Raw genomic sequence first — 22032 nt, 5'->3', positions numbered from 1 at the left:
GGCTCCCTGCTGAGCAGAGAGCCCGATGTAGGACTCGATCCCAGGACCCTGAGATCATGACTCAAGCCGAAGCAGAGGCTTTAACCCACTGAGCCACCCAGGTGCCCCTCTCAATATAGTTTTAAAATCTCAAATGGACACGTAGTCTAGTTCCCCAAAGCACTAAAGGTGGAAGTCTGGGCTAGCTTTGGACCATGGAATCTGCTAGCCAGTCTCAGCAGCACTGCCGCGAGGGCAGCACCCAATCCTTCTCGGTCACTGCTGACGTCTCAGCGACTAAGCCAGTCCAGAGACTCCCGAGTCGTTGCAAAATAAAACCCAAACTCCTTCCCTTGGTCTAAAAGGCCACATGGGGTTTATCCTCACCTCGCCTCACCTGCCAGCTTTATCTCATATCACTCTCTCCACAGTGGCCTCTCTCCCAGGCTCCTCCACATCTTTGTACCTGCTTCTTTGACCTGAAGGTTCTTAAAAAACATAAAAAGGATAGGACAGCTTCACACGTACCCAGGGACCCTTCTCAGCCTTCAGGTCTCAGCTCCACTGTTGCTTCCTCAGGGAAGCCCTCCCTGACCACTCGACTGAAAGTATCCTAGCCCTGTTCCTCTGGCATCAGGTTGTCTGTTTTCTTCATAGTGCTTATTAGACTCTGAAATGAACTTGTTTGATAATTTAGTTGCCATCTCTTTTGAGGAGCAAGAAAATGGCATGACTGTATTTGCGTGGCTCACTGCTATATCCTGATGCCTAAGCACAGTGTCCGACACATGGCAGTCACGCTTTTAGCAAAGGAATGAATAGAAGAACATTTAGATGGCATGCGAGTGTTTACGAATGAATGAATGAACACTGGAAATGGTTTGAGGTATAGGGCAGATGACGGTCTCTGTTCCAGCTGCCCCTCCTTGCTGTGACAAACTTTCTTACATGATCTTGGCTTTCTTGGCTGACGAAATGAGGTCAGTGACATTTCTACCTACCATGGAGGATCCTAGTACTGGAATAAATACTAGAGATACGGTCTTTGGATAAAAGGGACTCAAGTATATAGCTCATTATTTTTTTCATTCAAAGACTGACTATCTAATTGAGAGATTCTTTTTCTTATTGTCCAAAACTTTGCCATTTTAATGGTTTTTAACACCTCCAACAGACACCCAACAGGATCAAAAGGAAGGAGAGAAACTCAAACCACCTCATACAATTAAAATGTTAAAAAGTTTCTACAGGCGCCTGGGTGGCTCAGTGGGTTAAGCCTCTGCCTTCAGCTCAGTCACAGTCTCAGGGTCCTGGGATCAAGCTCCACATCGGGCTCTCTGCTCAGCAGGGAGCCTGCTTCCTCCACCCCCCATGCCTGCTTCTCTGCCTACTTGTGATCTCTGTCTATCAAATAAATAAATAAATCTTTAAAAAAAAAAAAGTTTCTAGACCTCTGTCCAGTATGGTAGTCACTAGCTACATGTGGCTATTTAAGTTAAAATAAAGAATTCAGTGCCTCAGCTACACTAGCCACGTGTACCCAGTGGCTACTGCAATGGACAGAACATATATAGAATATTTCCATCATCACAGAGAGTCCTAGTGGGCCGTAACGCTCCAGCTCATCTGCAGACTGAGTAATTCCTGTTCTTCCTGTTCTCCATTAGTACAGATACTTCTAACCCCACGTATTGTCAGAAGCAGTTTGGGATACTGAAAAGAACAAGACTGTCACAATTCCTGACTTTACTCCTTATTACCTGTGTGACCCTGGCTAAGTCGATCTCACTGTGCCTTAGTTCTTCTTTTCAGTAAAATAAGAATGATGTTTACATTTAGTCTGCAGGGTTTATGACCCTGACACAGAGAAGAAGCTCAATATACGGCAGAGGTTATTAAAAGCGTGTGTATACACACACATTAAAAAAAAAAAAAAAGGCAGTAGAATCCTGGCATAACCTGTAGGGCTGGACCAACAACTATTCAAATAATGTCCTCCATAGCATAACCACACACAAACAAAAAAGAAGATTAGGCAAACAAGGATACTAGGCCTTCCCCTAGATTAGCATTAAAAAGGGCTCTGACTGTACCTAATGCTGCCAGCAAGGCATGGAGGACACCCACAAAGGAAGTAGCTCTCTTATCATAAAATTGGTCCAGAGTGGCCAAGACATCCTGAACCACATCTGCCACCAAAGGAAGCAGGCTAGCATCCGAGTTCCACAGCATGACTTCCAAGACCTTTGGGGTATGGGGGTGTAGAGACAGATGACGCAGATTTAAAGAGATCCCATTCACCAAATAGTCCGAATTTTGACTGATTAGGTGCTGCGGAGAGTCGTAGCCACAGGCGTGGCAAATGTCCATCATGGCGCCGGTAGCTGCCTGACTAATGAGCAGGGTTTGGTCCCCAGCCTTCTCCAGGATTGGATAGAGGGCTGACATCAAGAGCAGACGGAAGTCTTTTCCTAGTGCATACGCAAAGCGGCCAATCCCTTCCAACTGGATGCATATTTGCCAGATGTTGCTGTTCATGGAGCAGATAGTGGGACCTGGCTTTGAGAAGGCCGGGAAAGATGTGACTTGGCAGGTGTGTGCAGCAGATGTGATGGCCCGGAGGCCTGACTGCTTCATTGTTAGCTCCTCTTCCCCTTCCTCAGATTCGATACAGGTGATCAGATACCAGTTTTCTTGGCTCGTGTATTCTTCAAGTATAGCAGTCACGATCTCTTTCAGTTCCTCCGGGCTTGTTTTAATGTGGTTTTCATGAAGATTCTCCACCTCCAGCCCAGTAGCCCCCACAACCAGCTCATTCAGGATCATGGCGGCTTGCTTCCGGTAAACCACGGACTCGTGGTAGAGCTCCATAAAGTGATCAACGAGCAGATAGAGGTCCCCATAAAAACCGAGGAGCTGACACAGCTCCTGCAAAAGCAGGAAAAGCCTCTCGTCGGTGAAGAAGCGGAAGTACCTCCTCTGTATCAGAGCCGCGCTCTCCGGAGAGGAGCTCAGACCACCAGAAGGCCGGCGCCGCTCTTCGACGACCTTGATGTCTGCCACGTCCAATTCCAGCACTTGGATGAGCGCTTTGGAAAGGCGCTGAAGATGGGCCGCAGAGCGGAGGACGAAGTTCACTTCGGGGCCCAAGAGTTTCAGATAACCAAGAAATAGGGAGAGAGTAGAGAATTTGCCCTGATCGTCCTGGGAGTTCATGAGGCGGGGCAGAGACGTGGCGAGGGAATGGAGGTTTTCTGACAAGATGTCGGCAAGGGCTCTGTTGCCGACCACTACTTTCCGATCTGCGAAATGTCTCAGAACTTTACTGCACTGGGCTTGGACCTCGGGACTCTCATCATTTACTAGACCCACCAAAGCCTTCAGAAGGGGTCCGGCCGAGCCGACCAGGGACTGACTGCACTTCAAGAGAAGGGCCTCGACGAGTTCTGTCAGGGCTAGCCTCACCTTCCAGTGTGGGTGGATGGAAACACACTCAGTTATCTTTTTAATAAGGACAGTCAGTTTGTCACTGGTGTTTTTTACCCACTTGGCTTCCCTGTGAACCATCAGCTCTGCGACTCTGGGCTCCACGGAGGCAGGCTTCGGCTGGACGTCCGAGGTCCTTTTGAGCTGTTCGTCAGCCATAATGAAACTCACTGTCTTGTAAAAGATCTTTAGGGAAGACACGACAATGCTGTGCCCTTGCTTAAAGTCTCCCGTGATCACCCTGGTCAGTGCCATTGAGATTCCAGGTAAAAAAGAAGCAAACAAATCCCCCAGCTGTTTCTGTTCAAGCTCATCCAGGGACCTCGGGTGGTCCTGACAGTCGCACTGAAAGAGGAGAACCTGCAGACACTTTAAGGCAGCAACTTTAATTTGCTTGGATTTCTCCTGTTCTGCAAGGTCCAACAGTAAAGATACGGCAAATCCTAACCGAGGCAGGATAGAGGGCTCATAAAAAGCCAGGACGGTGTCCCCGTAAGCCGAGTGCATCAGCGTGCTGAGGCCCTGGATCACGGCCAGCTTCAGCTCCTCGGACACAGCTGCGGGTTGCCGGGCGCTGGGTGAATACAGGCACGCGGAGAGCTCGGAAAAGAGCTCCTGGAGAAGCTCTCGTTCCCTCACGCAGGTGGAAGAGAGGACGAACGTGAGGCATTCCACCACGCTCTGGATCAAGCGCTCTCTCTTGGGACCCGGCGTCTTCAGGGCGAACCGCAGCGGGAAGAGGACGTACTGCTGGAGCTCCTGAAGGGCCGAGTCACTCACGGCCTGCAGCCGCGCCCGCAGGAGCTCCACCGTCTCCACCGTCTGCGTCTTTGTGAGCTGAACACAGACGGGGCGCAAGGCCCCAAAGGCCTCCTCGGGAGTGTCGAAAACGGCCATCGCGCAGCAGCCTTCTTCTCACTGCGGAAGCATCCTGCAGGCCGGAGGAAGAAGGCTTTTCAGTGAAGGTCAAGCTCAGAGCAAATACAAGGCGAACCTGCTTTCATTCAACCACAGACACTTCGTGGGGGCCTCTGCGCCAGACACTGCACGAGGCGCCTGGGGAGCAGCAGAACTGAGAGAGGTGGCTGGCTGCTCTTATCGGGGTGAGGGGGGGCCCCCAGTCCAGAGAGGGAAGCAGCCGGACGGTTACGACACAGGCTGCTAAGAACTGGGACTGGCCCGGGCTCACGGTCCTGGGTGAGTGGGGGGGACCCATACGTCAGAAGTCTGCGAAAGCCAGGGGAGGGGTCACAGGAAGAAGATGCTTAAGCCACACTTGAGGGAGAAATAATAGCAATCTGTGGGCTACGCTAACGAGTTTGGATCTTAACCTGTGGTAAGAGTGGAGAGCCACTGAAAGTTTTATTTTTATCTTTTTTTTTTAATTTAAAGATTTTATTTATGAGAGAGAGCGTGTGTGTGCACACGAGAGTGGGGGGAGCGGCAGAGGGAGAAGCAGACTCCCCAATGAGCAGGGAGCCCGATGTGGGACTCTATATCAGGACCCTGGGATCATGACCTGAGCCGAAGGCAGACTTTTAACTGACTGACCCACCCAGGCATCCCAGTTTTCTCTTTTTCAAGTTGAGGCATAAGATTCATAGAGTAAAATGCACTCGTCTTAATGTACAGCTCAGTGGATTCTTGTGAGGTAGAGATCTATACAACCATCACCCAAAACAAGACAGAATATTTCCAGCACCCTGGAAGGCTCCCTCAAGCCCTTTTACAGTTGATTCCGATTTCCCCTGCCCAGTGGTAACCTCTACTCTGACTTCTATGACCACGGATTCGTTTTGTCTGTTCCTGTCATGGAGAGGTTTTAAGTGGAAGTTACAGGATCAACTTTATGCACTGAGAAAGGCCCCCGGCAGCCAAAGATATGGGAGAAGAGTCCGAGCTGGGTGAGACCAAGAGCGGAACAAGACAGGAGGGAGTGGCCAGAGAAAGGGGAAAACTGGGAACACACACCATCACAGAAATCATGGGCAAAGACAGAAACCAGCAGGATGGAAAGATGGGACGGCAGGCAGCAGTGAAAGGAGACAGGTTTATAGGTGAGCAAAGGAACTGAGCAACTTAATACCGGAGAGTCTCTTTGCTTTGTGAGGAGAAATTCAAAGTCATAGGCTGACAGTGAACAAGAAGGGGGAGGGCGGGGTAAACAGAGGGTTTGAGGAGAGAAATAAAAGTCTCCAATATTTCCCTTTGGGGAAGCAGAGCATGCTGGGAAGACATAAAAGTGTGGCCCAAGGGTACTGAGGACTGAGCTGAAGCTGGAGACCATAAACGAGTACAACTGTAAAATGCTGGCACTGGAGGGAGGTTAGAGATTGTCTAGTCTGGTGGGGTCTGTCAGTCCGTCTGCATCTCCCAATCTCTTTCTCTTTCTTTTGGCTCAACTTACTGGGGGCTTCTGAACAGATGATGCCCCGTTCCTCCAGATGAACCCTCCAGAGCCCCATGGACTATAGGGCTGACAGGCAAGTGGTGCCTGGTGGGTGTGGGCAAGACTTGCTCAGCCCAGCGAGAGAGAGTCAGTGCCGGCTTTTCCTCCTGGGTCAGGAGAGGGCTCCAGGGCAACAATCAGGCTCTGGAGAGAGTCTGGTCCATAGAGCCTCATGGTATTCTGCAAGGAAGGGCAATATTGGTCACTGTGAAGCTTGTTGGGGGGATATCTCTTGGTCTCTGTGACCCCCACCAAGGGAGAAAACTCAAATCTGCCCTATCTCAGGCTACTGATGGCAGAAGGCTCGGCCAGGGATTACTGCCATCCCACTGGCACCGGCTCACACACACGTGACCCGGAGGCTGCTATGCCGTCCCCTGCTTGAGGTACTGTAGTTGGAACACCAAAAGGGAAGGAAGATAGCCATTTAATGCAACCCAGGAGTCGGAGGCAGGAAAAGCAAGCAGAGCACTGTCTGAGGTTGTGAGTTTTAGACTAACAGAACCACTAAGGGAGACAGACAAGAATTGGAAAAATAAGAGCGATAAAAAAAGTCTGATCACAAGGCAAATGATATCTTTTAGAATTTTAAAAACATGATTTTCCACACCAAAAAAGCTCAAGTGATGGTATTTTTCTTAAAAAAAGACGGTTAATTACTGAGATCCAATTAGCAGCCTGGAAGACCGCTACTTTAGAGCTACTTTAAAACTCAGAGCAGAAATACAAAGAGACGGAACTCATGAGACTTGGAGAACCAACACATAAATAAATAGCAGGGAATTCTGGAAGGAGAGAAAGGACCAGATGGAGGAGCCAGAACAAATAAACAAATGAAACATTTCCCTGAGCTGCAGAAAGATTTACCTGGAGACTGAAAAGACAGAAGGACACACACCTAATCACACTCTGGTAAAATTCCTGTATGCTAAAAGAGACAGAGGAAAATTATACATATTTTCAGGAAGAAACAAACAAATAACTTAGAAGAAGACCGGCTCTGGCTTTCTCATCTGCAACAAGGGACATCAGAAGACAACGGAATAGCATTTACTGACTGCAAAGGAAGGCCTGTGGCTCCTAAGTCCTATATACAGCCAAGAGAGACACCAGTCAGACTGCACGAACAAGAGCAAAGATGCAGAGAGGGCATGACCCACACACCCTCCGAAGGAAGGTACTTGAAATGGACTCCATTCAAATGGACAACTCAAAACAGAGACCTTAAACAGGAAGATGAACGAGGAAGGAAACGCTGCTAGCATTCTCTTAGCGTGGAAATCTTGTTTCAAATAAAATGTTGAAGTGGAAGCCCACACAAGGTAGAATAAATCAGAGGGTCTGGTTGAAGCTGGAGTGAAGGCAATGGCCTGGGGCTCTACATCTCTCTTTATCTATCTCAGGAGTTTCAAGAACACAACCTGGGGCCCCCCGGAACCACCCTCTCAGATTCTATGACACAAACAACAATAGAGCTAATGAAGTGGGAAGACACAGTACATCCCAAACTGAACTCAGCTCGACCGTCGGCGCCCCCCTGGTGATTTACAGCCTTCTGTAAATTTAGAAACCTTAGCCTCTCTTTCTCCCGCCTCCCTCTTAATGCCCCTATTCTCTTCAATTTCATCAATGCTACCCCTTCAACATCTTTCAAATCTGTTGCTGACGATAACCATCTATTTAATGTTGGACTGCCTGGAACTGTTTCCTCCACGGCCCCTGGCCTCGCATGCTCGCCCTTCTTGGATCCACATTTCACAATGACATGTACGTAATCTTTCTAAAACAAAAATCTGATCACTCTTCGCTGCTTAGAATTCCACTATGCTCCCTAGCCCGCCTATTCACCATGGCACACGGGGCCCTTGGCCATCGGGCTCCTGCCTAGCTCAGCAACCTTAACTTCAACCCTTCCAGCTGAAACTGCAGCCATGTGAAATGACAAAACTTGCAATTTCCCAAGCAGGTGGCACTCCTTCACATTTGCCTTCTCTGTCCTGTTTCAGTCACCTCCATGCACACCGCTACTATGGAATTCCGTCTGCTGCAGGATTTATCCTTCTGTCTTAGCTGCTTCAGACGGGGCAATCCTGTACATCGAACCTAGAAAGGCATCTGGCACGTGACAAGCTCTCAAAAACATCGGGCTCCTTCTGCCTTGAAGTTGGATATGGTAGGGTCCTGGCAGGCTAATACTCCTGCTGACAACTACAAAAAGCCAGATAAATTACAAAAATAATTTCTTAAAACATAAGTAGTTGTGGAAGCAACAGGGACTAGGTGGACGGATACTCTCGCCAGGGGGGAATGTTCAGTGAGTCAACGGTTGATAGCTGTTTCCCTTTATTTTTTTGTTTTTTCATTTCACTTCATTTTATTTTATTGCCCTTGCTGCATTTGCTGACCCTTGACATGAGCTCAGGATTACAGTGTGGCCCAGGTCAAAGGCTGTCACTTAGGAAAGAGAAACCACAACGCTTTTAAAATGTTGTTATGTGGGGTGGAGGGGGACAAACCTGCAGTTTTTAGGGCTCTCAAAATACACGGCTTCTGGGAGAAGGCTGCTGTTGGGGGACGGACAGCTGAGAAATGTCCAAACACATGAAAGAGATCAACCCCACGGATTCAAGCTCAGCAAACCCAGGTTGGCGGTACAAAGACAAAGACACACAGACAGATCACAGTGAAACTGTTGTAAACTGAAACTAAAAAGAAAAATCTTAAAAGTAACGGAGCAGTAAGACTGACAGATACTTCTCCACAGAAACAATGAAATCTGGAAGACACTAGTAGAGGGACATCTTTAAAGGGCTAAGAGGAAATAACTATGAGGCTTGCATTTTATGCCCTATGAAGCCAGCGTTCAAAATTGAAGGTGAAATAAAGATGGTTTTGGATAAAAACTAAGTGAATTCGGGGCGCCTAGGTGGCTCAGTGGGTTAAAGCCTCTGCCTTCGGCTCAGGTCATGATTCCAGGGTCCTGGGATCGGGCCCTGCATCGGGCTCTCTGCTCAGTGGGGAGCCTGCTTCCCCCCCCCCCCGCCTCTCTGCCTATGTGTGATCTCTGTCAAATAAATAAATAAAATCTTTAAAAACAACAACAAAACAAACTAAGTGAATTCATTGTTATCAGGTCTGCACTAAAGGAAAAAAATAAAGGGAAAAATGAACCTAGACAGAAGCACAGCTATGTAGGAGGGATTGAAGAACAATGGAATATACCGGTATAAAATAATGCTAACTATACAAAATGATTATGTGTTTTGCAATTTAAGTATAGATATAAAACCAAAGTGCAAGACAATAATGCACAAAGGTGCATGGGAGGGGATGTAAAAGGAGTTACATGTATTAAAAGTCTAGTAGTTTGAGGAGGTGGTACAATAATCTGAAATTTGTAGGGTAAGCACCAAAAGAATTGTAAAAGAATATATACTTAATAAGTTCAGGCAGCATTAAAAAAATAAATATTTTTTAATTTATCCAAAAAAAGGTAAAAAATGAGAAAAAGAGAAGCAAAACCAGTGGGTCATATAGAAAACAAATAATAAAATGGTAGAGAGCTCCCTGAAACAATGATTACATTAATGCAGATTTTCTCAACAGTGGCACCTTTGACATTTTAGGTTTGATAATTATTTGTTAGTGGTTGGCTGTCTTATCCATTGTAAGATATTTACTAACATCTTTGGCCTCTGTCCCCAGGTTCCAGTAGCATTCCTCCAAGTGCAACAACCAAAAATTTCTCCAGGCACTGTCAAATGCCCTGTGGAAAGCAAAAATGGCCCTTGGATGAAAATCATTGGTGTAGCCATCAAAATCCCAGCAGGATTTTTGTACAAAGTAACAAGATGACTCTAAAGTTGATATGGGAATGCAAAGTGCCTCAAATAGCAAAGACAACGTTTTTTTTTTTAAAGATTTTATTTATTTATTTGACAGAGAGAGAGATCACAAATAGGCAGAGAGGCAGGCAGAGAGAGAGGGGGGAACAGGCTCCCCGCTGAGCAGAGGGCCCAATGTGGGGCTAGATCCCAGGACCCTGAGACCGTGACCTGAGTCGAAGGCAGAGGCTTTAATCCACTGAGCCACCCAGGCGCCCCCCACCCCCGCTTTTTAAAAAGACTTTATTTATTTGAAAGAGAGAGAGAGCACAAGTTGGGTGAGGGGCACAGGGAGAAAAAGGCTCCCCGCTGTTTAGGGAGCCTAATGTGGAACTTGATCCTGGGACTCCGGGATCATGAGCTGAGCTGAAGGCGGATGCCTAACTGACTGAGCCATCCAGGTGCTCCAGCAAAGACAATCTTGAAGAGAAATTAGATTGGTAAGTTGTGGTAGTGTAAGTTCTTTCACAATCTGATTTCACTATCTGATTTACGGTACATGTACAGTAAGTAAAATCAGTGCGTTATTAGCATAAAGATTGACAAACAGACTAATGGAACAGAGTAGCCCCCTCAAATGCAAGAGATCCACATACCTCACAAAGGCAAAAGCTGAAATGACCTGGTGGAAAGAACAGTCTTTTTAACAGAAGGTGCTGTGTCATTTGGTTATCCATAGGAAAAAATATGTATGTCTTGATTCCATCTGACACTGGATTTAAATGTGAAATGTAAAGAAAATGTAAGAAAACAGAGAAGAGCATCTTTGTGATCTTGGGGTAGGCAAAGATTTCTTAAACAGGATACAGAAAAGGGCCAACCATAAAAAAAGAAAGAAAGAAAGAAAGAAAAGGATAAATTGGATTACATTATGATTAAGAACTTCTGTTCCTCAAAAGACACCATTAAGACAGTGAAAGGACAACCCGTAAAGGAATGAAAGATGTTTGCTATATATCTGACAAAACACTCATATTGATAATATTTTTCATAAATCATTCAGAAGGCAACCCAGGAAAAACATGAGAAAGGACTTGAGCAGACATGTCAAAAAAGAGGATGTCCAATGCTTAATCAACATATGAAAAAAGACACTCCACATCATTAAGTTAGGAAAATGCAATTCAGAACCTCAATAAAATGTCATTATGCATCCACCAGAAGGGCTAAGCTGAAAAAAAGGGAAAAAAAACAAAAAAAAAGACAAAGAGGGGTGCCTGGGTGGCTCAGTGTTTTAAAGCCTCTGCCTCCAGCTCAGGTCAGGAGCCCAGGGTCTTGGGATCAAGCCCCGCATCCAGTTCTCTGCTTGGCAGGAAGCTTGCTTCCCCCACTCTCTCTCTGCCTGCCTCTCTGCCTGCTTGTGATCTGTGTCTGTCAAATAAATAAATAAAATCTTAAAAAAAAAAAAAGACAAAGAAAATACTAGTTGTTAGCAAGGAAATGAAGCAACTAGAACTCTTATTCAGGTCTGGTAGGCGTGTAAACTGGTACAATTACTTTGGAAAACTCTTTGGCAGGATCTATTATTCTAAAGGTAAACACATGAGTGCCCTATGACCTAGTAATCCTACTCTTCGATAAATACCCAACAGAATACATACATAAACATACCAAAAGGTGTGTTCAAGAATATACTATCCACAATTGCCCCTGAATGCCCATCTCCAGGAGAATGGATAAACTGTGGTTTAATCTCTCAATGGAGTATTATACAGATGAAGATTTACCGCAATTGGAGATCTTTAAAAGAACAGGTTATAGACTCAGAAATATATAAACCAGCTTTTTGCAGGGAAGAGAGTATACCAAATTGCTGCTCTGACATGACTATAAAAGGCAATCATATACCTTTATGGGATGGCCATGAAATCACACTTGTGTGACAATATGTCAATTACAAAAGAAATTGTTTAGAGATTTAGAGACTTAGGAGTCTCAGATTCTGTTCCTATAAAATGCAGCCCTGATTACTAATGTGGTGCTGCAAAGTTCGATGTTTCTGTAACTGATGGTTCCACGGGTGTTCTGGCCCACTGGGATGAGGCATTCAGAAAGAGTGGATTCTCTGGCTGAGTAGAGAAAACCACCCAGAGTCCAACTGTGGCAGACAGTGACTGAATAAACATAAGCTTGAATAACCAGTTCTCGATTGCTGATGGCCAACTTTGTTTTTCCTTGCTCAGCACACCCAAGCTGTGGTCACGGAAAGCAGTCACTGAGAGGCAAGGGAAGAGATCCACAATCGTAGTACATGGGTGAGCCTACAGCCTCTCCCCATCTTCCCCTTCTCTCTCTGCCTTGTCACTGGATGAGCTAGAGACCATCCCTGGGCCATGGCATATAGTTGGTGAAGACAAATGGGGTAGTTGGCACCGGAAAAGATGCTATGCCTTACAGACACTTAAAAGGATAAGATGGTAGATCACAAGGCACTTACTATATCATACAATCAAGAAGTGGAAAAGGGAGAAAAAAGGAAAGAAGTACAAAAGACATTTGGAAAAAGAATGAACTTCAACAGGGAAGTGTTCATGGAGGGAAGGGGACTCGTGTTGGAATTTGAGGATTACATGTTCAGAGCTGTGCAGGAAGGCTCTCAAGGTAAAACAGCTGTTACAAGCAAAGGCCAGGAAGAAGAAAAGTCAAAGCACCTTGTAAATATAGAGATAAGATAGAGATGCCATCACCGCCAGTGAGCCACACTTCATCAAGGGCTGACATGCTCATCCCTGGGCCTTTGCACTTGCTGTTCTACCATTATTTCCTCATGACTTGCTCTCTCATCCCTTTTACGGCTTGCTCAAACGTGAATTCTGAGTGAGCCTTCTCTGATCACTCCTGTTTAAAACTATAATCTATCCTCTCTCTTCCCCACCCCTGCACTATCTCCTCTTCCTGACCTTAAAGTTTTCTTCCAGAGCACTTAGCACCATCCATCAAACCAGATTATCTACCTGTTTATTTATTGTCTCTCTCCTCTCACTAGAATATAGACTCTAGAAGAGTGATAATTGACAGGTTTGTTTATTGCTTCAGGCACACAGCAAATATTCAATACATGCCTGTTGAGTCAACAGCCATATTCTAAGGTCTGGTTCTCTTGTTGGTAGAGGTTTAATATCAGCTGTGCCTGAACTGGATTCTGGGTAAAAACTGCCATATTCTTCTTCTCTTGGGGTAATTTCTACAGGTAGCTGAGGTCATCCTTTATGGGAGGATCCTGTTAGATTCTCCCTCTCTCTCTCTCTCTCTCTCTCTCTTTTTTTTTAAGATTTTATTTATTTATTTGACAGGGAGAGAGAGATCACAAGTAGACAGAGAGGCAGGCAGAGAGAGAGGCGGAAGCAGGCTCCCTGCTGAGCAGAGAGCCCGATGCAGGGCTTGATCCCAGGACCCTAGGATCATGACCCGAGGTGAAGGCAGAAGCTTAACCCTCTGAGCCACCCATGTGCCCCTAGATTCATTCTTAAGGGGCAATCATAGCTCTAGACTTTGGCTGGGCTACTTTTAGGCTATTTCTAGGACAGGGACAGAATAAGAACACAAATATGACTATCCGGATTCAAGTTCTCGCTCTACACCTGGCGGTACGATTTCCATGAATTTCAATTTCTTCAACCTAACATAAATTTGGTACATAAGACTTTTTTCCAAAAGTTCTAACTCTGAATAACCAGCATATGGATAAAAAAAAAACTGGGCGTAGATTCCAGAGACAAGCATTTAGACATAAGAATTGCTAATACAGGTTCTTGAACAGAAGGAAGAGAATTAATACTTGCTGGAAAAAAACCCCACCAAATGACAGGCATGTACTAGGTGTTTTATGAATAAAAATTCCTCATCCACCAGCTGAGTAACTCAAGGCTCAGAGAGGTGAAGTGACGCCTGGTCACATAGCAAGTGATGTCAGACCTGGAATTCATCTCAAAGGCTGTAGCACACTTTCCCCTAGACAGAGGCTACCCTCAGTCTGTTTATCAGAATCAAGGGGGTATCAATGGAAGCACAGATTCCTGGGCCCTACATCAGAGCTACTGAATCAGAATCTATACTGGGGGGGGGGGGGGGCAGGGGAGATGGTAGGTATGCTTATGAATCTATTTTAAAAGTTTGCAAGGTTGGGGCGCCTGGGTGGCCCAGTGGGTTAAGCCTCTGTCTTTGGCTCAGGTCATGATCTCAGGGTCCTGGGATCAAGCCCCATATCAGGCTCTCTGCTCGGCAGGGAGCCTGCTTCCTCCTCTCTCTCTGCCTGCCTCTCTGCCTACTTGTGATCTCTCTCTGTGTCAAATAAATAAATAAATAAAATCTTTAATAAATAAATAAATAAAAGTTTGCAAGGTCAGTCTGATGACCCCCCCCCCCCCCGCCCAAGGCATGGAAATCCCACACTGTATACATTCTACACAAAGTCTGTCTTCTGAAGAGTAAGCACCAGGTGATGAAAGGAGTACTCGCTCAGGATCCATCTGGCAGTAGTGTGCAGAGTGCACTGGAGGGCTGCTGCCTTGGGTTAAAGTGACTGGTTTATTTGTGTACCTCTCCAACCGAACAGGATACTTTTTTAGTGTTACAGCTTTCCTTGTGATTTTTCCCAGCATCTGGTACAGTGTCTGCCAAGCAGTTCCCACTCACTGTTTGTTTAATAAATGAGTAAGAGAGGCTGGATAAACCTTAAACCTCCAGTACACGTGAAATTTTGTAGCTTCCTACTCATTCTTTTTTCTATCTAGAAATGTTTCCTTAGCATATACTATGTGTCATGCACGCAAGTTCTGGACAAGGAAAGGGAGATACAAAGTTACCTAGAGGATCTAACGCTGCAAGGAAGGAGTATACAACAGAACACTAAGGAGGGGTGCCTGGGTAGCTCAGTGGGTTAAGCCTCTGCCTTCCGCTCAGGTCATGGTCACAGGGTCCTGGGATCAAGCCCTTCAAGGGGCTCCCTGCTCAGCGGGAAGCCTACTTCCCCCTCTCTCTGCTTGCCTCTCTGCCTACTTGTGATCTCTTTCTCCATCAAATAAATAAATAAGGGGTGCCTGGGTGGCTCAGTGGGTTAAAGCCTCTGCCTTCGGCTCAGATCATGATCCCAGGGTCCTGGGATTGAGCCCCGCATCGGGCTCTCTACTCAGCAGGGAGCCTGCTTCCCTTCCTCTCTCTCTACCTGCCTCTCTGCCTACTTGTGATCTCTCTCTCTGTCAAATAAATAAATAAAATCTTAAAAACAAGCAAACAAAAAACACGAAGGAGTATACAAAATAGAGGTGGAGGAAGGGAATCAAGGAGACCTTCCCCAAATTACTTTAGGCTCATTTTGTTTGTGAAATGGTGCCCTGTATTACAGTAATATTTATGTGCCTATTCTTTCTATTAGACAGGAAGTTTTTTGGTAGGCAGTACATTCTAGAAAAGTGGTTCTTAACTTAGAAAAGGGTGTACATGAAGAATATACACTCCTTTCCCTCACCCTCAAGGTAGAGTCAGAGGAGGCTTATGGACAGTCGGGACTTTTGCTACTGTCCTGTGATAATGAGGCCACCCTTAGTGCAGCACAGTGGATACCAAATGGGGTGCTGGAATTCTCACTTCTACTGGGAAGTAATGAGGAGCCCTTCACCTTGGGTGTCAAAGGAGACTGAGTGAAGACTCTGAACTTCCTACACTTGGTTCTCCTGCCAAAGTGGTGTCAGAGAAAGCCAGCTAAAACAGAAAACTTAAATAAGATCCAGAGTGTCAGAACATAATGCAAAAACGTCCAATCAAAAATGATTCATCATACCAAGAGACAGGAAGGTCTCAAACTGAAAGAAAAAAAAAAACAATCAATACATCAAACACTGAGATGACAGAGATGTGAGAATTATCTGATAAAGCTATTAAAGCATCCATGATTAAAATACTTCCAGGAGCAATTATGTGCTTGCTTGGAGTAAATGAAAGAATAGGAAGCCTCAACAAAGAAACAGGAGATGTAAAGAAAAAACACATGGAAATTTTAGAATTGAAAAATCAATAATTACCAGAGATAGAGAAGGAATTCTATAACCATGAAAGGGTAAACACATCAAGACATAGCAATACTAAATGGATTACGTCAAGACACAAGTCAACCACTTGTGGTTTGTCAACCACAAAATACAAATACAAAACAACCCCAATATGTGTGATGCAAAAATTCATTAAAACTGAAAGGAGAAAGGCGCCTGGGTGGCTCAGTGGGTTAAATCCTCTGCCTTCAGGTCATGATCTCCGCTCAGGGGTTCGAGCCCTGCACTGGGCTCTCTGCTCAGCAGGGAGCCAGCTTCCCTCTCTCTCTCTGCCTACCTTTCTGCCTACTTGTGATCTCTGTCTATCAAATAGGTGAATAAAATCTTAAAAAAAAAAAAAAAACTGAAAGGAGAAGTATGGGTGGTCACCACAAATACAGGTGGTGACTTCAACATTCTTCTCTCAACAATTGATAAAACAGAGAGAAAATCAACAAGGATAACAGGATTCAACAGCGGGCTGTAAGCCTACAGAATCTAATCAACATTTAAAGAACACTCCAACCCACAACAGGAGAATACATTTTCAGGTGCCCACAAAGCATTATACCAAAATAGATCATATCCCAGGCCATGACACAGTGAATACAGTAGCTTCCCCAACCACAATGGAATCAAACTAGAAATCTCACAACAGAGAGACAACAGGAAAATCTCCAAATACCTAGAAACTAAGCAACATGTTTCTTTCTTTCTTTTTTTTTTTTTTTTTTAGAATTTTTATTTATTAGATAGGGAACACAAGTAGGCGGAGTTGGAGAGGGAGAAGCAGGCTCCCGCTGAGCCCCCCAAATGTGGGGCTCAATCCCAGGGCCCCAGGGTCATGACCTGAGGCTAAGGTAGCTGCTTAATGACTGAGCCACCCCGGCGCCCAAAGCAACACATTTATAAATAATCCATGGGTCAAAGAGGAAATCTCAAGGGAAATTTTAAAAGATACTTAGAAATGAATGACAATAAAAATACAACGTATCAAAATTTGTGGGACACAGCTACAGCCATGCTGAGAGGGGAAATTTATAGTAGTTAATACGCATGTTAGAAAAGGGGAAGGTCTCAAATCAATAATCTAAGCTCTCACCTTAAGAACCTAGAATAGGAGGAGCAAAATAAAACCAAAGGAAGCAGAAGGAAGAAAATAATAAAGAGCAGAGTAGAAATCAATGAAATTGGAAACAAAATAGAGAAAGATCAATGAAACAAAGCACTGGTTCTTTGAAAAGATAATAAAATTAACAAACTCTGGCAAGACTGTCAAGAGGGAAAGACAGACAAGAGGGATAATACAGGAATACCACAAACAACTTCACACACGTATAGTTGATAACTTAGACAAAACAGCGAATTCCTCAAAAACTACTACAGCTCACGTAATATGAGAAAGATTATTTGAACTTTGACCAGCCTTATAACTTTTAAGAAAACTGAATATGTCATTTAAAAACTCAAAAAAGAAAAAGAAAACAAATCCACAGGCCCAGACGGTTTCACTGGGAACTTCTACGAACCATTTAAGGAATTAGCACCAATCCTACCCAATCTTCTAGAAAAAGGAGGAAATCTTATTTATTTATTTATTTATTTTAAAAATTTTTTTATTTTAATAAACATATAATGTATTTAAAAGGAGGAAATCCTTTCAACGTGTTTTATGAAGCTAATATTACCCTGATACCAAACTTACCAAAGACAATATGTAAATAAAAAAAACTACACACCAATTTCCTTCATGAACATAGATGCAAAAATCCTAAACAGATTATAAAATAAAATTCGGCAGCATGTAAAAAGAATTATACGCCATGAGAAAGCAGGGTTTATGCTAGGGATGGAAGGCTGACTCAATATTTGAAAATGAATCAGTATAATTAATATTAATGGGCTGAAGAAGAAAATTCAGATTGTCATCATCTTATCTTTCAGACTTCTAAACATTGAAGTGTTTGAGCACTCAGTCACTGGGCTCTCTTCTTTTTTTTTTTCATTTATTTATTTGAGAGAGAGAGCTCACACAGGTATGTTTGCACGTATAAAAGCAAAGGGGCAGAGGGAGAGGGAGAGAAGCAGGCTCCTTGCTGAGAAGGAAGCCCTACGGTGGTGGGGGGAGAAGCTCAATCCCAGGACCCTGGGATCAAGATCTGAGCCTGAGGCAGACGCTTAACCACCTGAGCCATCCAGGCGCCCCAAACTCTCTTCTTTATATAGCTATTCCACCTTATGATGCCCACATTTATATGTTTATCTCTATCATGTCTCTTCCTTGAACTCCAGACCCATAAATCCAACTGCCTATGAGAGAAGCCTTTATCTGGATAGGTATTTCCACGTGGACATGTACAAACCCAAACTCCTGCTTTTACTCCCTAAACCAGCCCTTTCTGCAATTCAGAAAATGCACAGTCCCATTTTTATGGTTGCTCAGGCTGAAATCTTTGGGGCCACCCAGACTCATCTTTGTTTTACATCTCATATCTAATTTGTCAGCAAATACTGTCCGACCTCTTGAAGACAGAATCCTGGGATTTCTATTCCCGGAATCCGACCCCCTCTCACCCCCTCAACCCTGATCTGAATCATCCTTTCACCTGGGTTATTACAACAGCTGCTCAACTGCTCTTCCTGCTTCCACCCTTGAAGCCTTACTGTTCTCAGCCTAACAGCCACAATGCTCCTCTTTTGCTCAAAAGCATTCAGTGAACTCTCATTTCATTCAGAGTATTATCCAAAATTCTTCCTATGGCTTACAAGTCCCCATGTGGTCCCTGGCTACTTTTCTGAGCTCATTTCCAGCCTTCTGGTTCATATCACTCCAGCCTTACCATCCTTCTTGCTGTTCCTTAAAAATGCCAACAATGGTCTAACAATTGCATTTAGTTTTCCCTCTGCCTTGAACAACATTCTACCATAGGGCATACGGCTTGTTCTCTCATTTCTTTCAGGGCTCTAATCAAATGTCACCCTATCAATGAGGCCTCTTCTAACCAGCATATATAATAGGCTCCTATCCTCCCACAAATGCATTCCTCATTCTCCTTTATTTTTATTCAAATTAGGTATCATTTTCTGACTTGTTTTATACGTGAATTTTTCTTAAATCCACCTCCTCTTGTAGGAGGTAAGCTTCTGGGGACATAGATTCTTTTTGCTTAAAATAGTGCTTGAGATATAGTGCTCAAAAATTATTAGCTGAAAGAATCAATCAGTGGCTCAAGAAGTGAAGACTTTGGGATCAGACATCAGATAACCTTGATTTGACTCCTAGCTCGGTCATTTTCTATATCCAAGTGATATTGGACAGATTACTCACCCATGTTTTATGTTCTCTCATCTTTCAAATAGTGATAATAATCCTCATCACACAAAAATGTTTTAAGGGTTAAATTAAACAAAGTATGTAATGTGCTTAATACAGAGTGACTTGGTGTTAAGTGTTCTGTATTTGACAGTGCTACTTAATACAGAAACATGGTCAAGATTGGGACTCAAAGGCCCTAGGTTATAATTATGACTAGATATTAACTGTGTAATTTTAGGGCATTCACCTTTTTAATATTAATTCACTCCATCAGCTATGAATAAGGTGGTGGGATGAGAAAAATGCATAAGATGCAGTCCTTTCCCTCTAATCTTAGTTAGGTGATCTTGGGTAGGTCACCTAACTTCTCTGTGCCATTTCCTCATTCGCCAAATGAGAATAACATAATAACTATCTTATAGCTTTGTCATGAGGATTAAATGTGTTACTATGTGAAAACAATGTCTAGCCCTTAGAAATTGCTCACTATATTGGCTACCATGATGATTATGATGATTCTAGTCTGGAAGAGGAGTGAAAACATCTAGGCAAAGAACTACAATATGGTGCAGTGAGAGAAAAAACAGTCACCAACTAGGAAAATGTCCCTTAACTGGCGTTTGCCCATAACTGGTAAATGCCACGATAACCGGGAAATTTAAAAACTGCTATGTCTACAATAACCTAACTGCCTACTACCAGCCCCACAGCAGCTGGAAAGACAAATTCCTCTGATTTGATAACGAATTTAAAACTTTTTATTAAACATAGGTAAAAAGGTCGCAGTCTCAAACGGTGTTTTAAAGGAGGTCAAAGGAACCACTGACTTCCCTGCCCCAACCCTCAAAAAAGTTAACACATTGCTTACATTTCAGAATGGTTAAATGGACTCCCCAGAAGGCAAGGGCAGCATGTAATTCCCTGAACGAAGCAACCAAATTAAGGGCACAAAGGTGTGTTTTATGGCAGTGCTGTCACCGACTAAACGTCAGTACAGGATATTAAAGGGTGGTCCTGGAGGTTGAGTGGGAGCACACCAGGTGAGAAGGGGCGGGGGGAAGGCCTCACCTTTAGAGAAAAAACACAGCAAGAGCCAAGGCGTGAAAAGTGCACGTGGGTGGCTTGGCACAACCAAAAGGAAGCTTTGGCGGGCGGGGGATGGGGGCGGACAACCGGAGAGCAGGACGTGTACAGAGAAGAGTGCGGGCTGGGGCCTGCCAGATGAGGGAGAAAGCCCCCCTCCCGTATATCCTGACCACTAAGCATCAGTGTCCCCTCGAGATTCCCCTCTAGGGGCTCCCGGTTGTTGGGTTCCCTCTCGCTCCCGCCACTCTTCCCTTACCTCGTTTTCCAGCCTTTCCCTCTCTCCCGCCTCCTCCAACCCGCCGGAAGTGGCGTGCTAACTAGCGCGCCGTACAGCGCCAGAAAGGTTCTGCCGGAGCGGGAGAAAGGGTTCCGGTGAGCTTCACTGCGCCTGCGTGCGGGCGCGAGCGGTCAAAGCGCCTTCCGGAGGCCGCCGAACTGCGCTTCCCTCCCGGTCTGTCCCTTTCGAAGTACCCTGAGCGAGATTCAGGGAGGCCACCGCCACTGGAGGGGCGTTTTTCTCTAGCTCTGACACCTCCCGGTGCCCAGCTACTCCGGCCCTTCCCCTTTGACCCTGCTCTCGGAGGGGTGAGAGGTCGGTGGCCATCTTGTGGCGGCGGCGCGGGCGGCTGTTACTGCGGAGACCCATCCCTTCCCCCTCCTTACCCCGCCAGCAGTCTGTCAGTCTGTAAAGAGCCCCGCAGGCAGTCAGGTGAGGCCCCGGCCTCGTGCCGTCGCTCTTCCCGCCGCACTGGGCGGCCCAGGCCGCTCCCTGCAGGGCCCCACCGCCGCCACCATGTCCTCCTTCTCCGAGTCGGCGTTGGAGAAGAAGCTCTCGGAGCTGAGCAACTCTCAACAGAGCGTGCAGACCCTGTCCCTGTGGCTCATCCACCACCGCAAGCACGCGGGACCCATCGTCTCTGTGTGGCACCGCGAGCTCCGCAAAGGTAAACACCCCCTGTGCAGCCCCTTGGGCCCTCCCCCGGATTGACCTCTCCCCAGCCCATTCCCGAGGCTCCTCTAGCTTCTTAGTTGAAGCCTGCTTTCCAAGCCCGAGCCTCTGATTGCGCTTCTGAGGTTGGTGACAGTGTTATCCCCATTTCTCGGAGAAGGAAACTGAGGCCTGGGAAGGTTTAGGATACTTGTCTGAGGTTCCCAGACTCCCAGTTCAGCCAGCCCTTTTCCCCCGCAGACTACTCCTGACACCTGTGACTGTTATTATCTCGACAGCTTTGCAGAGGGCATTGGCCCTAGGCTGTTGTGTGCCAGGCACTTTGCTGGGCATTTGGAGTAAGAGCCAGAGGACTCTGGAGTAAGACTGCCTAGATCGAGTCCTGGCTTAGCCACATATTTAGCTGAGTGATACTGGGCTAGTTTCTTCATCTCTCTGTGCTTCTGTTTTCTCATCTGTAAAACGAGACAAGGATGGCTGCCACTTACAGAGCCTTTATTCTGTGCCAGTCACTATGCTAAGACCTTAATGAATATCTTCACATTTAGTCCTCAGAATGGCTCTGTGAAGTGGGTACGGTTACCCCCATTATGGAGAGGTTAAGGGACCACACTACCTAGACCTTACCTCTCAGGCTCCTCTTCTAGTGCATCTTTCATTGATTCGAGACCCCAGTCGGGATCTGACAGGCGTTCATTGAGCTCAGCCGGTTATGTGCCAGGCACTGGGTTGGATGCTTGATAATACGTTGACTCCAGAGGCCATCTGCCTGGAATTTAAGCCTGGTATTGCTGTTCACTGACCCCAGCAGCCTAGCCTCTCTGACCCTCAGTTTCCTTACCTATAAAATGGAGGTG

At 45.5% G+C, this 22032-nt stretch overlaps 2 protein-coding genes across 2 annotated transcripts in view; one reads left to right on the top strand and one right to left on the bottom strand.

Moving 5' to 3' along the window:
- TTI1 (TELO2 interacting protein 1) overlaps positions 1-20524 on the bottom strand; it is a 47494-nt gene extending 26970 nt beyond the window's left edge. Inside the window, exons 1-2 of the mRNA XM_080813276.1 lie at positions 20483-20524; positions 2073-4396 (exon numbers count right to left, since the gene is read on the bottom strand). Coding sequence (XP_080669402.1) covers positions 2073-4362 — 2290 coding nt within the window. The 5' untranslated portion in view covers positions 4363-4396; positions 20483-20524. The remainder of the gene's footprint in view (positions 1-2072; positions 4397-20482) is intronic.
- Positions 20525-20600: 76 nt separating this feature from the next.
- Positions 20601-22032, top strand: part of RPRD1B (regulation of nuclear pre-mRNA domain containing 1B) — a 51017-nt gene continuing 49585 nt past the window's right edge. Inside the window, exon 1 of the mRNA XM_080813277.1 lies at positions 20601-21170. Within this exon, the coding sequence (XP_080669403.1) occupies positions 21020-21170 (151 nt within the window). The 5' untranslated portion in view covers positions 20601-21019. The remainder of the gene's footprint in view (positions 21171-22032) is intronic.

The sequence above is a fragment of the Martes martes genome (assembly GCF_963455335.1).
Source record: "Martes martes genome assembly, chromosome: 9".
Classification (NCBI taxonomy): domain Eukaryota; kingdom Metazoa; phylum Chordata; class Mammalia; order Carnivora; family Mustelidae; genus Martes; species Martes martes.
The sequence above is the reverse complement of the archived record's forward strand: the minus strand, read 5'-3'. Positions and strand labels throughout refer to the sequence as shown.